An 18,004-nucleotide genomic window follows, 5' to 3' on the forward strand; every position below is an offset into this window, starting at 1 on the left:
TCCTTACCTAGTCTCATGAGACTAGCCATAAAAATTGGAAAAACAACTGAAATGACCAAAAGTGAGGTATGAGAAAAGGCAAATGTATTGAAAAAAGCAGAATAAGGATGCAAACAGAAAAAAGAAATTAGCCAAATCTATTCCTCACTCTATGTCTCAATGTTTCCAATCACACACTGCCAATTCAACAGGGTAAGAAAGACAGAGAAAATAACTATTAGGTAAATTAGCTTGGTATTAAATAGATCAAACTTATTAAATGTACTAATATTCTAATGTTCAAAAAATGGCAACCTGAGTCTCAGCTCTGCTAATACACTACTTATTTGCTTCAAAGATTGCCTCTTGACTATAAAAATAGACTATAAAATTCCTGGCAACCAAAGCTTCCAGAATTTGGCCCTCCCTTCAAAATAGAATTGATTAAATATGGCAAAATATGTCTTGTATCATGTGCCATTTGCAATCTATTCACAGTGGTTAACTCTGGCTGTTTCAGATTCAGAAAGGAAGAGTGCTACAACCACTTCAATGGTATCTGCTATGGCAAAGGGGTAGGAATTGGCAGGAAGTATTGAGTATAGTTATGGACAACATTGTGCTCTAGTCAAACTGATGTTTTGTTTTGAATATTGTATTCCTTTTTATTTTTTTCCCCACTAATAGTTCTTATACAGGGTTTCCCAGGTGGCACTTAGTGGTAAAGAACCTGCCTGCCAATGCAGGAGATGTAAGAGATGCACGTTCGATCCCTGGGTCAGGAAGATCCCCTGGAGAAGACCATGGAAACTACTCTAGTATTCTTGCCTGGAGAATCCAATGGACAGAGGAGCCTGGTAGGCTACAGTCCATAGGGTTGCACAGTTGGAAACGACTGAAGCAACTTAGCATGCACTCAGTATTTTCATTAAAATGCCCAGTATAAATCTCATCTCTCTACTACGAAGCCTTTCTTCACCACAACCAGAAGTTACTGTTTTTTACTATGAATAGCTATAACACTTAGTACTTATAGTATAGTAGGATCCTCACAAGTACAGACTGAGGCCAAACAGCCAGAGTTTAATATTGGTTCAGTCATATTGATTAGGCATATATCTCTAGACAGCTTACTTGAATTCTCTGTATCTTTGCTGCTCCGAAATTGTGGTAATAATAGAGGATATACCTCATAGGCTTGTTATAAATCCTAAATGAAATAGCCCATGCAAAAGACTTTGAAAAGTCTGGCAAACAATTAATTCTCAATATTAGCCATTTTTATTATTGCACTATTCCTTACATGATAATCATACAGTGCTGTGTCATTTATATATCATTTTATTGCTCCAACTAGTTTATAAATAACTGAAGTACTATAATGCCTCATACTTTGGTTTATCTCTATTGTGTCTAGCACAATGCTTAGGATATATATAAAAGTGTTCAAAACAAGCTGCTCTCAATCAGCTTTCCATGACTGAATTTCTTGCCTTTTTTCAAGACATAAATCAGATAATTGTACTTTCAGAAAATTGGCATTTATTTAAAGGAAACCTACACAAAATTGAAAAATATTACCATTACTGTAAATTATAATAAAGCAAATGCAAATAATTGAGATATAACATACAACTTTTAGAACAGGTAATACAGCAGTTTTTCAGAATTCCATTTAACATATGTAGGGATTTCATAATAACAAATTGACATATTGGTTGGCCAAAAAGTTTGTTTGGGTTTTTCAAAAAAACTTCAAATAAACTTTTTGGCCAACCCAATATTAATCCTATGAGATATTTTATTATTTGGAAGTCATGAAGGTTATCAAAAATACTGGCAACAATCTTGTAGTTCAAGAAAGTTAAAGAACATCGCAACAAATTTTAAACAAAGATATACATTCTAGTCTTCTGCCTTAAAATGATGTGAGGAACATTTTAAATATACTTGGAAAACAAAATTAAAAAGAAATTTTCAGTATTCAATACATTACTAACTATAGGCCCTATGCTGTACAGTAGTAGATCTCTAGGGTACATTTGTTTTACATATTTACCCTTTGATTGGTATTTCCTGATTTTGCCTTGCCCATAACTCCTGGTAACACCAATCGATTCTATTTCTGAGTCTGATGATTTTAGACTTTTCATATAAATAGTATCATGTAGCATCCATCCTTTTCTGTCTGGCTTACTTCACTTACCATGTCTTTCAGGCTCACCTATGTTGTTGCAAATGGCATGATTTTCTTCTTTTTTAAAGGCTGAATGATAGTGTATTGTTGTATATTTAAGAATCATTAAGAGTATAGATCTTATGTTAAGTGTTTCTGTTAATATAATATTACTACTAATAAAGTGGGTGGGAGGAAACTTTAGGAGGTACGATACAGGATTATGGCATAGATTGTGGTGATGGTGTCACTAGTGTATATTTATCTCCAAACCTGTCAAGTTGTCTATGTTTGTGAGTTTCTTTAAACATCAATCATATATCTCTATAAAGTGGTTTAAAATAAACATATTTTCAATAAGGCATAATAAATGCATAGTCAGTAAATAAATTACTAATTTTGATAATTAGTTTAATAGTAACTGATATTCTCATATCCATGACACATTATTAATGCTTTATGATTAACTTCTTAGCCTATCACATCTTTCCCATTTCTTGGGCTGATAAAACCTAAAATGCTAGTTTTTTAAAGCACTATCACAGTTTGATGGCTTTCAGATATTAAAAAATATGTAAAAATTTTATAGATAACTGTTACTTCTGGGTATATGGGAAAAGAAGACTCAGTTAAGGTGGAAGTCTAACAGGACTGGAGGTTATCTACAACAGAAAGGTTTTAATAAGTAATATGTGAATGCATCTCATGTATTTAATCTCTATGTGATTAAATTATATAAATCACTTTGCATGACTGATTTAATGTGTTTATTAATAACACTAAATTAATAAACACATTAAATTACAAAAGTACTTAAAAGTGCAATTAACCTTATCATCAATGAACACCAAAACTGGGGAGAATCTATTATTTTCAAAATGCTTATTTTTCTGATTTTTGATACTCTGGAGTTGCACATCTCCAAGTATACATTTTCCTTTCCTGCTTACAACTCACGTTTCTTGAATTTACATTTTATTGACAACTTATTAGTTCTAGAAAAGTCTAAGCCTTAGAGTTTGCACATTATCCTTTCCCCCTTTGCATTAACACATCTCCTTCAATATATCTACTAGATGAATGCATGACTTTCTAGTTTTTTTTTTACATAACAATATCCTGTTCACACCTGCTATCTTTTTATCTTGTATTTGGTGTGATTTCCTTGGATCTCCCAGTTCTTTAATTCTCTCTTTGTGTGCTGTGCTTAGTCACTCAGTTGTGTCCAACTCTTTGCAACCCCACGGACTGTAGCCCACCAGGCTCTTCTCTCCAGGGACAAGAGTCCAGGCTCCAGCATCAGCTTGCTTGAGTTCAAATAGTAGCTAGGACTCTATGAGCTGGGTGATCTTTGACAGAATGACTTCTCTGGGCCTTGGTTTCCTCATTTTAATTACAAGGATAATAATATTATACAGCCCACAAGATTTTTGGAGAATTAAATGTGTTAATGGATGTCAAGTACTTAAAATATTGCCTAGTACTATACCTATAAGTTGAAATTTTAAATTCCAGTAAATAAATCTTTAATTTCTAGAAGTTTCATTTGTTTTCTTCTCATATATATATATATATTCTTTTCATCTTTGATTCTTTCTTTGATGACTTTGTTTTTATAGGTTTTATCAGTTTGTTGTATCTGATGTTTTGCAGGGGAGGGCGTTCTATCATATTTACCAAGTCTGCTGACTTGCTTGTGGAGGGCTGTTTCACATGTTTTGTAATTTTGGACAGTGAGCTCTCATTAGTGGTTTGAATTGAAAATCCAAACATAGGCTTGTTTCACTAAGCTGATTTTATATTGCTTCCACTCAGTTCCCTATAGATTATTACTGCTCTGATACCATTTCCTATGCTAATTTCTCACTTTAGGGATTTGGTAAACAAAACACATGGACTGTAAAAACTCAAACCTCAAAATCCTGTGAAAAGTGTACCAATAATGATGGTCATCAAAAGAGACTTTCCTTTCTTACCCTAGGCTTGGTTTCTTATTTTCCTGTGCTAGTTGGTAACATGTTTTCTTCTGGTATACTTCCAATACTAAGAGGGAAGGTAAACCATTCATTTCTAAATCCCTGTCTCCCTTGGGCCCCTTATCTAAGTGGTAGTGTACATCAAAGCAGGGTAGTGAAAGTGGTCTGTGTGTATGAGGGGCACAGCAGTGCGCTTTTTCTACATTAAATAATAAAACTGAATAAAAGTTTATTTTTTTTTCTAAGCACTGATGCAATAGAAATTGTAGCAATGTTAGTGACAAAACATTCTTCTGGGGTGGGGTGGGGGGAATCTCCTATTGATCTAAGCGGTAAACTACTGCCTGCATCTGGGGTCAATTGTTCTCTCTGCTCCACTTTGGTAACCAACTCTCCCTCAGTGTGTTAACTTCCTGTTAAGCATTCTGTCAACCCTCACAGAAGCAACAGATTTAACTGAGATTTTACACCTATTTCCTTTTTGTTTCTGACACTTAGGAATTTATTTATTTTTCTTGTACACTTAACTATCCATTTCAAAGAATGTTCTCACTATTTCCCCTAGCATTTCCAGGTATTTGTAGATGAGTGATTATGCAACACTATCAAACTTCTAGAATTATAAGTCTCCATGTTTTTCCCATCTCTAGGAATTAATGATAAAGTTGTTAAATACCTTTTCTACTTTGTCTTCAGAACACATCATTTCTATTTGTTTATGGCACTGTTGTTGATAGAATGATTTAAGTTCATTTTCTTTAAGCAACATTTCTAACTTCAGATATTCTTGCCTGATTTCTTCTCGATTCTGGAACAAGCAGTTCAGAATTTCTTGAAATCTAACAAAAATAAAACATAGAATCTCAGTATTTTGTGCTAGGCAATGCAGTTTACTTAGAGAATTGCATGAACAAGGGCATATGGTGCTTCTATGGCCCCCTAGGGAAAGTGAGATAGCTGGTAAAGGGTTATGAACATTACTTTTATAACATTGGGTTTCTTTCTCTTTCTCTGCTCTCCAAGAAAGATCATGTTATTAAAAGATATCAGTATATTAAGGTCTATGGTATCAGTCATACATTGTATTTTGTCTGCGTAATCCAGTAACTTACCAAAAATAAAATACTTTGTTTGTAAGAAAAGGATGTTAATGTGGACTTGTAATATCTCAATTCACAAGGCCCCAGAAACACAGTATTGTGTGTTGTTTTGGTGTTGGCTCGCTGTAAAGAAGTAAGCAGTGTGTGGCATAATCATATGGTGCCTCTATGGCCCCCTAGGGAAAGTGAGATAGCCAATTTTTAGCTTCAGAACTTGTAACAGTGAAAACACACCATACGGTCAGGTACCCCCTGCAGCCTGGCCAAGAGTCAGCTGACAATGCCAAGATCCAAAACATCCAAGTTCACAATGTAGTAAATCTAGAAAAGCCACTCCACTGTGTTTCCTTCAAAATGCAAGAGAGATATAGGGAATCAAAGTTGGGGAATATGACTCATATATCCTCCAAATGCATAACTACCTCAAGTGAATCACTTCTATGAAAGCCCTAAATGGAGTGTATGGGCTTACCCGGTAGTTTAGCAGTAAAGAATCTGCCTGCCATGCAGGAGATATGGGTTTGATCCTTGGCTTGGAAAGACTCCTTGGAGAAGGAAATAGCAACCCACTCCAGGATTCTTGCCTGTGAAATCGCATGGACAGAGGAGCCTGGTGGGCTACAGTCCTTGGAATTACAGTCACAGAAGAATCTGACACGACCTAGTAATTAAACAACAAAAGGAGCCTCCAATCCTGCATGCTCCAGGGTCAGCAGAATATTGGTCACAGATCATGTCTGAGCTACAGTAACAGTAGAGACAATCACATACAGGCAAAACTCTCAAAGAAAAATTAACTGTGAACCTTTTAAAATAAAATGGTAACACAGTATATGCATTCAAAAATAAATGTTCCTTGGCAAGAATTTTAGGTATATTTGTAAGGATTTGTGGTAAAAACACTGACAGCTTACGTCAGTATTAAAGAGTTCTTAACTCTTCTGGGAATGAATATAAACCACAATACATCGACTTCACTGAAGTTTTGTCAAACTGATAAATATTTCATAAGAAGTATGTACGGACATTGCAATTTCATTGTATTACATTACAACAATTCTAATGCCAGTAAATGATTTGATAAGTTATCTTTAGGTTATACCCAAAGATAATTTCTTAGATTTTCTGTTAATACTTTACCTAAGGACATAGTTAAATATTTGTTAGTTTTGAAATTTATGGTCAATTCTTATTTTAGTTGGTGGTGTTTAGTGATTAGGAAGGAAGGAAAGGAATTAGTATCAAAGAAAGCTCTTAAAAAATCATTTTTTTTTATAAAGACAGTCCTATGGTATTGACTAATAACTATTTTCTAGTCATTTAAAACATTCGTGTAGCTAGAAAACAAAATCTTTGCCGATAATTTCATGTGACATATGATGAACTCTTGACAATTTCTTGGTATAGTTATAAGTGAAGTTATATAGTTACTCTGGACATGAACAGTTATACTTTTTTATGATATTTTTGAGTATTTTCTCATTGTTCAGTTGCTCAGTTGTTTCTGACTTTTTGCGACCATGTGGACTGGGAGCACGCCAGGTTTCCCTGTCCTTCACTATCTCCGAAAGTTTGCTCAATTCATGTCCATTGAATCGGTGATACTAACCATCTCATTCTCTGCCACCCTCTTCTCTTCTGCTTTCGATCTTTCCCAGCATCAAGGTCTTTTCCAGTGAGCTGGCTCTTTGCATCAGGTGGCCAAAGGATTGGAGCTTAACAATTATGCTTTAAGATTTTTTTTGAGTATTATCTTTCTAATAGCTTTAACAGAGAGCAAATAGTACATAGTCTTCCCTTTACCTGTTTAAACTTCATAAAAATTATATTTCTTAAAGACAATAAAAATTCATGGCATTGAAGAAATTTTATGTGAAGTATGATTGATATGATTAAAAAGTATTACATATATTTATTTCAGAAGACAGATGCTTTGGTGAGAGAATGACAAAGGCTTTGGGGTATATAACTGTATTATTACCTTCTTTATAAATACATGCAAATTATTTCACCTGTTGAGTCAATTACAACTCAAAGTTTTTACAGTTGGTTAAGTCACGTTGACGGAGAAGGCAATGGCACCCCACTCCAATACTCCTGCCTGGAATATCCCATGGATGGAGGAGCCTGGAAGGCTCAAGTTCATGGGGTAGCTGAGGGTCGGACACAACTGAGCGACTTCACTTTCACTTTTCACTTTCATGCACTGGAGAAGGAAATGGCAACCCACTCCAGTGTTCTTGCCTGGAGAATCCCAGGGACAGGGGAGCCTGGTGGGCTGCTGTCTATGAGGTCACACAGAGTCGGACATGACTGAAATTACTTAGCAGCAGTAGCAAGTCATGTTGAAGTGTCAAAAATACCCAAATAAGTATTCGTAACTCAGGGCATCTCCTTCTTTAATCAACAACCAGAAAGCAAATGTCAATGATTCAAAGCCATATCAACTCCAGAAAAGTCTACGAATTTATACAATTTCAACTGATAATTAGATCTGGTTAAGTAGAGCTGAGCAATTTCTTGCAAGCAATGACTCCAAATTTGAGCAGTGGGTGGCTGCTTTAATTTTCAAGAAACTTGCAACAACAAAGAGCTATCTGGTTACATGAGGACCAATCCCATATTTGACTAACAAACTATAATAACACAACTAATGATATAGCAGTGTTAGAAGCTCTAAGATTAAATGAATAATGAGGAGTCAATTTTACTTATTTTTCAAAAGACACTGTAAAGTTGGTAGAATATAACAAAAAGTATTATAAGACTATTAAATATAACTTTAGCTTGACAATGGGTTGTTAGGGGGATTAACAGAAAATAATTTAAACACTATTAAGGACTTCCCTGGTGGCTTAGAAGGTAAAGCGTCTGTCTACAATGTGAGAGACCTGGGTTCAATCCCTGGGTTGAGAAGATTCCCTGGAGAAGGAAATGGCAACCCACTCCAGTACTCTTGCCTTGAAAATCTCATGGACAGAGAAGCTTGGTGCAGGCTACTATCCATGGGGTCGCAAAGAGTCAGGCACGACTGAGCAACTTCACTTTCACTTTAAAGGAAACCTCTGGCATAAGCAGAACTATTAATAATACATAGGTCAACTTTATGCTGTATGAAAAATGGACTCACTGTCACTGATAGAGAGAAGTAATTGTTTAATTGTTCCTTATTGTATCTGTAAAATAGCACAGTATGGGAGCACAGGATTAAGATTTGAAAGGATGACATATAATCCTTGTTCCAATCTGTGAGTTAGAAAACGATACCCCATTTCAAATTTCAGAGGTGCTGTAGTCATCAGATGAAATTAATGTGGGCTTAAATATCATCAAAAACTACAAAGACAGTTAAAAAAATAGTGTTATTTTCCTAGAAGTTATCTTAACATCTAGGGTCAAACTGAGGCAGAAAAAATTATTTTCTTCAAATCAAGGATATTTTATGTAAACTTCAACACACACTTGAAACTATGTTGAAAATCACTGTCAACTGTCTTCCTTATGTACACTAAGACATCTTCTGCAAACTCAAGAGTTCTAAGTGTGAGTAATCAGTGCTTTAAGATGTGGTTAGTTTCTCATATTAATGATAATAGAAAATTAGCTTTGGAGAAGGTTTATTCAACTTTCAATCAAAGGTGAACAGGTTCCTTTTCCTATGGGCCTCTTGGAGCTTTCAATATGTTCATGTACTTTGGAAACTTCTTAGATTCCTTAAGTAAGGAACAATTTTCAAACTTGTTTGATTCAAGAATTCCTTTCTGTCTTCTTAGAACTACTCAAGATTCAAAGTTTTTCAACTATTGCCCATCAGGACAACTTGGAAATTATCTTGGTGCTTGTGAGTACTGTATTATAGCTTTTGTTTTTTAAATTTATCTGCTAAGAAATTTAGATGAAACAGATAATTTTTCTGTGTCAACTTATATCATTGAGAGATGTCCCTTTAAATAATTAATTGCATAAACTCAATTAAGTGGATTAATAGAGTTATATCAAGTTAGGAAAGAGTAGACACAATTTATATGCACCATGTAAATAATGATAATGCCAGATGCCATTGCTTGAACACATTTGTGTCCCCTGAAATTTACATGTTGAATGAAACCTAACACCTAAGGTGATGGTACTAGAAATGGAGCCTTTGGAAGGTGGTTAGGTCATGAGGGTGGAGACCTCATCGATAGGATTAGTGCCCTTATAAAAGAGCCTCCAGAGAGATCTCCCTCTCTTTTGCTTATGTGTGGATTCAAGAAGTCTACAACATGGAAGGCAGCCCTTACCCAACCACGCTGGCACACTAATCTAGGACTTCCAGCTCCCAGAACAGTAAGAAATAATTTTGTTTGTTTATAAGCAACCCAGTCTGTGGTACTTTGTTGTAGCAGCCAGAAGGGACTAAAACACCACAGAAGAAAAACATGGAAACTATTAAAAACCAATTTCATAAGTGACATAATTAGGTTTACTTTTTCCATCCCACACTTAAGACCTGCTTCTCACTATCTGTATAATCACAATTAAAATTACCTGATCTCCAAAGTGTACCATATAAGACTAATCTGTGACTTCCCGAACAGTTGAGAATATATAAAGACATACAACAAATGATGATAACAATAAATTTCTGACTAAATTTTAATTATCTGACTAAAGTTTACAAAATCCTTAAAACGAGATCTTAATGTCAATTTTACCTTTCAATTTCTTTTTTCTGAGGGTTTGAAATCATTAATTTGCTACTTTCATCAGTAAAGGCTTTCTGTTCTTCATAGGCCTTTAGTTTTTCTTTTAACATTAAAATCTAGTAGAGAGAAACAGTAGTTAAAAATTCAAATTATCTGTTTCCATTATACACAGCCACAGAAAAATTTTACTGTGAAAAATAACTGAGCAAAATTTCAATTATAATAGACAATAGAGTTTTAGACAATAAAGATTGCAGAATCCCATAAATGAGGAACTGAGAGAGATTAGCAACAATGTAAAGAAAAGACGTACCTCTTTCTTCTGTTCATTACAGATTTTTACATACTGAGTTATATGATTATCAAGGTTAAGAACATTGCTCTTCAACTGTTAAGAAAAAGAAATTATGATTGTGCATATACAGAGATAACAATTAGTTATCTATGTAAACAAAACAGCATTACATCCTCATTAATTCAGCTTCATTAATTCAGAATTTGTGACAATTACAGTCATGACAATGTAATCAACTATGCTCGTGCTTAAAATCTATGACAAGTGGGTAAGGGTATGCTGAGCACGTTAATAACATTTATAAAAGAAACTGCCTTCTTTACCATCAGAGAAAAGGTACTTTAAAGAACTTACAAAGCAGGCATTCATATAATAAAAATTGCTCATTTTTTCCTTTGTCCTTTAACTTTTAAGATACAGAGATAATTTAAAGTTTTACCAGTTTGTATGTTCAAGTAGCTTTTAACAAGTTCTCAATATATTTTATCCTTTTTATGAAAGTATGAGCCCCCTGGCCCCTATGGAATAGTGGAAAGAACTTTAAATCCAAATACTTGATTTCAAGGCCTTGCCCACTTCTCACTTAACTTAGAATTTAACACTTACAACTTTGAACATGTAATTCCTCAACTGTAAAGAAGAGCTAAAAATGTCTTCCTCAGTGGTTTGGTATAAGCAGTGCATGAAAAACATGTGTGATAAATTTCTGTATACTCAATAAAGCATAACCTTTCCCAATGTATTATATAAACAATAGATTTCTCTAAGGAAGACAATAACCCACTTATCTTCAATCAATGGGAGTAGCAGAGGGGTAAGTGGGAAGAGAGGCCATTATTTACCAGTTGAACTCTAGGTCTATTACAACTCTGAAGTTTTGTGATTTTACACATCCATCATCATGTTTGACTTACATTAAAAAAAAAATTACCCCAAATTATTGGCAAAAATACCAACCTAACCACTCATTATTACATTGCTGTCGCAACACAGATTGCCTACATCAATATCATGAATGTGAAAATAAATTATTTTTAAAAAACTATTTACTGAGACAGATATTGTATCTACTTTATAGATGAAGTAAATAACTAAGGTTTGAAGAGATTAGCAAACACGGCCGCGGTTTTCAGGTGGAGAACTACTGGTGCTGGGCTACAGCAGAGCATCAGCTTTGGCTGCAACAAATGTGTTAGAGGCCTTGACCAGTTACACCAAAACGCCATCAAAATATCACGTGTCATGATGTGAAAAAGGTTAGAGAGAAAGGCACTAAAACATCCTAATTCTCCAAAGATTAAATAATCATATTTATTATATATATAATTAAGATGCTTAATGTTTTAACTGTCCTAGTTAATGCTCAATTAACTGGGTTAGTAAAGACATTTCTAGCCTTGATTTCTTAACTCATTAGTAGAAATATATCTCTACTTCATATTTCGCTAGAGGTATAAAAAAGAAGAAAAAAAAAAAAAAAGCACCAAGTACTCTTACCACAAAGGCAGAGTAAACACACTTACAGAAGATTTAATGTCCTTTGCGCGGTTAGCATACTTAAGAGTGTTATATGTGTCATCGTAGAACACAGAGGAAGGACTAACAGCAGCAATCATTATAGTTTGACAGTTTCCTCCGAGAGAATCCTTTAACAAGCGAGTGAGCTTACTATTTCTGTAAGGAATATGCTGATTCTTTTTCTGAAAGAACAAAAACAGGATTCTTATGTCATTTTCCACATTCAAATACAAATCTGCTACCATTTCACTATAAGAATTTAAGCACTGCACAACTATGCCCAGCCTTACACATCTTATGGGACTGCTCAGTGAACATAAAAAACAAATTTCCCACTGAAAGATTATACCTCCATCTGATTAAGTGTGAATGTTAGTTAATCATAAAATATCAATACTGTTTCATTAGCTGTAATAAGTGTACCATATTAATGTGACATACTAATAGAGGAAACTTGAGTGTGGGGTATATTGAATACAATCTTCCTGTATTATCTAATCAACTTTTCTGTATTTAAAACTATTCAAAATCAAAAAGTCTATTAAAAAATTTCATTTTTAAAAAGAAATTAAAATACAAAAGTAATATATGCCCTGGAGAAACATACCCCAGAGGAATAATAAGAATTCTGTATGGCAGAGAGCTACTTCTCTCTTTAAATAACCATTTAATATGAATACAAAATAAATTATAAACTTACAAATACTTTATCTGAAAGCACAACCACAGGTCTAAGAGAACTTTATTTTTCTAGAAAAAGCAATCTTATGCTATCCAGTGTAACTCTTTCATACTACAGAAGAGAAAAATGAAGCTAAGCAAAAAGCCACATGACTTGCTTCAGGTCACATGGCTGGTAATTCACAAAGCTAGAAACTAGCCTGAGTTCTCCCAGCTCCCAGTAGTACTATGCTTTCCATCATAGCAGTCTTTCTCAAACAGTGTGGAGTGTGCACAGGCTGGTGCTACTTGAATTGATTTTGCATGTATAAGACATGCATTAAACACTGACTAACAAACGACTCAATAGCAGTCAATTATTAAAATTAAACCAGTTATGGAAAAAATTTCATGAATGGCAAAATTTAGGAAATCAGTCTCTATACCATGCTGTCTGCTCATATTCTGAGATTTTAATTTAGAATAAAAATATATTTTGCTTCTGTAATATTCATGTGATTTTAGAAACTTGCCTTTTTTTAAAATAAAAGAGAGTTCCCAAATCATTTTAATGTACTTCATATTTATCAAAATGCAAATTTTGAAGAGTTTAACAGTAACCTTCCTACAGCTTCTGAGCTTGGTTTGAACTAAAATTATCATGTATGTGAGTGCTCAGCTGTGTCTGACTCTTTGCAACCTCATGGACTGTAGCCCACCAGGCTCCTCTGTCCGTGAACTTTCCAGGCAAGAATACTGGAGTGGGTTGCAATTTTCTCCTCCAGGGGATCTTCCCGACCCAGGGGTCAAACCCACATCCCTTGCGTCTCCTGCACTGTCAGGCAGATTCTTAACCAACAGCACCAATTAACTTTAAAAAAAAAAGGAAGTCATTTTTACAAATATAGAAGTTATTGAATATGCTGTGCTCCTGGAAGCACTTCTGGCGTTGAGTAGACAAAAATATTTTTTAGTGACCCAAAGGCATCTAGCAAACATTACCCTATTAGATGATTTAATTATATTTTATACCCTAAGCTTCTCTTCCTAAGAGGACTCAACATTCTTTAACTCAATTTTAGAGTGTGTATACATATATATATATATATATAAAAAATACTAACCAGACCAGAATTAACTTTTTCTAAAGTGTGCTTTGTCTTCATGCCAATTTAATTATCATGCTTATTGTGTAGTGTGCATTAAATTGTCATTAAAAAAAATCAAATTCAAAATAAATGATAAGGAAATATCATAAACATTAACTCTCAATCTGATATTCAATACCATTCATTCAACAAATTCTGATTATAAAACAAGAAGTTAACAAAACAAACATAACTGACCCATAGCTTTATTTGATATACGGCTCTCTGTGGTCTTTGCTCTTTATATAAACATGATCAAACTTGATTTATAATAGATCTTTAAAACAAAATTATATTAATATGCTTCTGGGAATTATACATATTTCAAAATACTTACACAAATAAACATATAGTACCTACCTTTGTATCTGCTAAGGCATTGATAACATTCCCAAGAGCTAAAAGTGATCGATTGATATTTGTGCCTTCTATAAACCGGGTCCCTTTAGCACTGGTAGCACTGGCTCTTTCAGACCCCGCCAGGTCAATGAGTGTCATCTTGGCAATTCGGACATTTTGATTGATACTTGCTGTTTTATCTTGTTGTCTCAAATAAATCTTTTTGAAATTACAGGTTAATAGGGAAAATGAGGATTAGATTTAAGAAAATTGAAAGGGAAATGTACACTTTATTTTTAAAAGAGCAAGAAATCAATTATTTTTACTATAAATACATACTGAACAAGGTACAGCTTGACTGGACCGGCTGATATCCAAGAGTATCAAAACTAATTAGTAAAGTTGAGAAAAATTTGAAAATGAAAAGACTTACTATATGTGTACTAGAGGGTAAATAGTAATAACTCCTGGTTTGATAGAAGGTTAAAACAGTTGCCTTTTATACTCTGGTAACACTTAGTCTAAGATATTTTGGGGAAATTTCAATGTCCCTGATAAACATTTCTCTCAAGATTACTGATAAATGAAGAGGAGTCAGTGGGAAGAAGAGAAAAGATTAATGAAGCTTTGTGGATTAGAGACTTTCTGAAAGATCTGATATCCTCAGATTTGAATTCTTTCACCTATAACTATTAGATGAGTTTCAAATAGCATAATCCAGAATAAAGCATATAATCGTTTGAATTTTAATAGAACTAGAAACTACATAACCTATGCTTTAGGCTTTTCTAGACCTGTATTCCTAAAAAGTACTGTATCAACTGAATCACACTCTCTCTTAAAGAATGCAACTACTTACATAGTCACTATGGTGAAATCTTAATCAGTACCTCCCCAATTTATTGGTTCTGTAAATAAAGAGCTTTATAGAGAAAGTCTGCTCTGAATAAAAGATTATCTTTTGGAAAGATTAGTATTTTTTACCAATTTAAGAAAAGAAAAGGAAAGAAAACCTCTAATACTTCCACTTTACTGTCATGTATTTTTACACAGGTTAAAAATTTACATGTTTCTAACTTACATCATCTCAATTCTAAATATTCTTGACTGAATCTTCTTAAAGCTGCAAAGTAAAGGAAGTGCTGAGAAGTAGGAAAGTTCACAGATGAAGAGATATTTTAGAATGTTTGAAGGTTACTATTCATAAATTTGGCTACATCTAAATTCAATTTTAAGAGCTATCGTCTAGTGACCTGTTACCTGGAAAACAGCATGAGAACGAGAAGATGTAGCATTTGTATCAGTGGGATGTTGTGTCCTGTTTCTGTTACCATTATCCAGTAACTGCAAAATTTCCTCTGAACATTTGGGCTAAATTAGTTGAAACAGAAGAAAAACATACAAATTAATCACTGGTCTTTAAAGTTTTTAATAAACCATCAACAATCAAGCAGACTTTTACAGGTAAAATAGAAATTATTTTCCATATATTAAATCCCATTAAATATCAATCATGTATCACCTTCTTAGCACTTTTGTGCTATATGAAAAATAAAAGATAAAATCTAATCTCTCTGAGGAGATAAAATAATACATTAAGCAAAATAATATACTATATTAAATGTCCAAGTAGAGTTTTAAAAGAAAAGCCCATTTGATTATTTTAAAGGAAAACAAAAGAAGACTGATGATAAACTTGATTATTTTAACTTGATACTTCATTATTTTAAAATAAGTACATGGCTAAATTACCATACTTGCTATTTGAACAAGCAAAAAAAGAAGTTTGTAAACATACCTGATGTAAAGTCAATCCCTGAACAACCACCCCTTTTTGGGCATCTTCCCGGACAGCAAGTGGCCCTGAATTTACTAAGAGGTCACGAATCTGTTCATTATATACCTTAAAATAAAAAGGATTGCTTAGCATTGATGCTTAGCATTGACACTGAAACAGTAGCGACAGCATCACACAAACATGGATACATTGCTGCCTTAAGGTTACATTAGTTTGTCTCAAAGAGAAGCAGCAGCTCATTTCCATTCATCTCATCCCTCCTATCACACACTGCCATGACTTTTCTAACATCTGATAAAACAGAAGAGTTTGATAACCAGCACTTGAACTTAAAATTTAATGATGGAGTCCTTATATCCTCCCCGTAATTCCCCATTTGATGACTACAAGTCAACAGAAATAGGATAGCTGGAATTGCCTCTTCCTATTTTCTGGAAATATATGGGACAAACAGTCTTGGGAAACTCTATAATGGATTGGAAATGTAAGTTGTATGGAAGTAGTGTGGTTCTTACTGGAGAAGATATTATTTCATGATGCCCAAGTAGCCCAAACTTTTTAAATTTCAGAGCTTAAAAGTTAAAGAAAACCCTTGAAAGATGGATGGTATTTATTTCACTTATCCTTCAATTGCATTAAGTTTAACATGTAATGATAATTACATAGTGGGACAGTCTCCCTGCAACTTGAATGAGGGATTTGCCCTAGTTCACAGTCACAAAGGTAAGAGCAGAGTCTGATATCCTCACTCTACTGAATGGTTCTGAACACACATCTGTATTTTAAATTTCTGGCAATTCTTTTTCTTTTTAGTAATTTCTGTAAGTAATGTAGGGCTTCCCTGTTGGCTCCCAGTGGTAAAAAAGCTGCATGCCAATGCAGGAGACATGGATTTGATCCCTGGATTGGGAAGATCCCTTGGAAAAGGAAAGGGCAACCGACTCCAATATTCTTGCCTGGGAAATCCCATGGACAGAGAAGCCTGGTGGGCTAGAGTCCATAGGGTTGCAAATGCGTCAGATATGACTTAGTGACTAAACAACAACAATATAAGTAATGTATAGACATCGTACAATTGACATAATTTTATGAATTTACTAAAGGTACTAAGTTTTCTACTTGATAACAAAATGACAATTATACCTATTTGATAAGATTAAAAAAAACACATATAAAATTTAATCTTTAAGAATTATTTTTTGTAAGTTATATCCATGTTCTAATAAATAGCCTGCAGTGATAATTCATTGCTGGTAAAACTTGCTATAATGAATGATAACCATTTTTAAATGCAATAAATTCTTAGAAGTAGTAAAATGATAAAATGAAGAGATTATTTTTTGGTTCTTATTTTTCTGATAAGCAACAGTCACTTTTTAAATGATTTCCCTTATCCACTTCAATCACACAAAATACATAATTATACAATTACTATCAAGCTGGTCTATGCATCAAAATCACCTGGAAGCTTTTAAAATACATAGATGTCTTGGCCACAATCCAAATCTATTAAACTAAAATGTCCAGGGGGTAAGGTCTAGGTATGTCTAGTTTTAAAAAGCCCCACAGGCAATTTTGGTGCACAGACTTGAGTGGAAAGCCGTTAGATTAGACACTGCCTTACCATTAGTAAAATGAAAACAGATTTAAAGAAACAAAAAACAACTAAAAACATTATAAAAATAAGCAAACTTCGAAATTCTCCCAGTTATAAAAGGATCTAAGGAAGAAAAATGAATATGGTGTCATGCTCTCTTCCTAATTAAGTTCAGAACAACTCTTTTCAAAATACTTAACTACAGAAAATGAATTTGACTTCTCTTTTATCACTAAGTTCTATAGACTGACAACAATTTTTAGCAACATAATCTTAAATCAATTTTTGAAATGTGAAGAACTCTCAAACAATAAGATGTCAGCAAGAGCAGTAAAAACTAGAAATTGACCCTCTGACATCACAAATGAAAAGGCAGTAGAATCAGGGATGTCTGTTTCTGCATTGGTTTCTAAACACTATCTGAACACAAAGTGAAAGTGCCAATACTTAGTTATTATTTGTTGAATGTCAGCTGTTAAGAGGGTAGAAAGTCTCAAATGATGAGGTATGTCAAAAAAAAAACCACACACACACACGAGATAGCAGGAAGGAGCCTCACGTGGCCAAATCTGCACAATTTAAGCATACAGATAAATACTTAGAGAAAAGGATTATAATCAATGAAATAATATTAAGAATCCATAAGTCTACATTGATACAGGAGAGGAAAGGGAAAGCTCTTCCTCGTAGTAGAAAGCCAATGAAGAACTATAGAAGAAACGATGGAATT

General features: G+C 33.9%; 1 protein-coding gene across 1 annotated transcript in view; it reads right to left on the bottom strand.

Annotated features, from left to right (window-relative positions):
• Positions 1-18,004, bottom strand: part of KIF18A (kinesin family member 18A) — an 81,570-nt gene that overhangs the window by 49,419 nt on the left and 14,147 nt on the right. The window contains exons 4-10 of the mRNA XM_040257758.1: positions 15,678-15,782; positions 15,140-15,250; positions 13,901-14,098; positions 11,738-11,914; positions 10,233-10,307; positions 9,929-10,035; positions 4,808-4,970 (exon numbers count right to left, since the gene is read on the bottom strand). Coding sequence (XP_040113692.1) covers positions 4,808-4,970; positions 9,929-10,035; positions 10,233-10,307; positions 11,738-11,914; positions 13,901-14,098; positions 15,140-15,250; positions 15,678-15,782 — 936 coding nt within the window. The remainder of the gene's footprint in view (positions 1-4,807; positions 4,971-9,928; positions 10,036-10,232; positions 10,308-11,737; positions 11,915-13,900; positions 14,099-15,139; positions 15,251-15,677; positions 15,783-18,004) is intronic.

The sequence above is a fragment of the Oryx dammah genome, unplaced genomic scaffold (genome assembly GCF_014754425.2).
Source record: "Oryx dammah isolate SB20612 unplaced genomic scaffold, SCBI_Odam_1.1 HiC_scaffold_17, whole genome shotgun sequence".
Lineage (NCBI taxonomy): Eukaryota > Metazoa > Chordata > Mammalia > Artiodactyla > Bovidae > Oryx > Oryx dammah.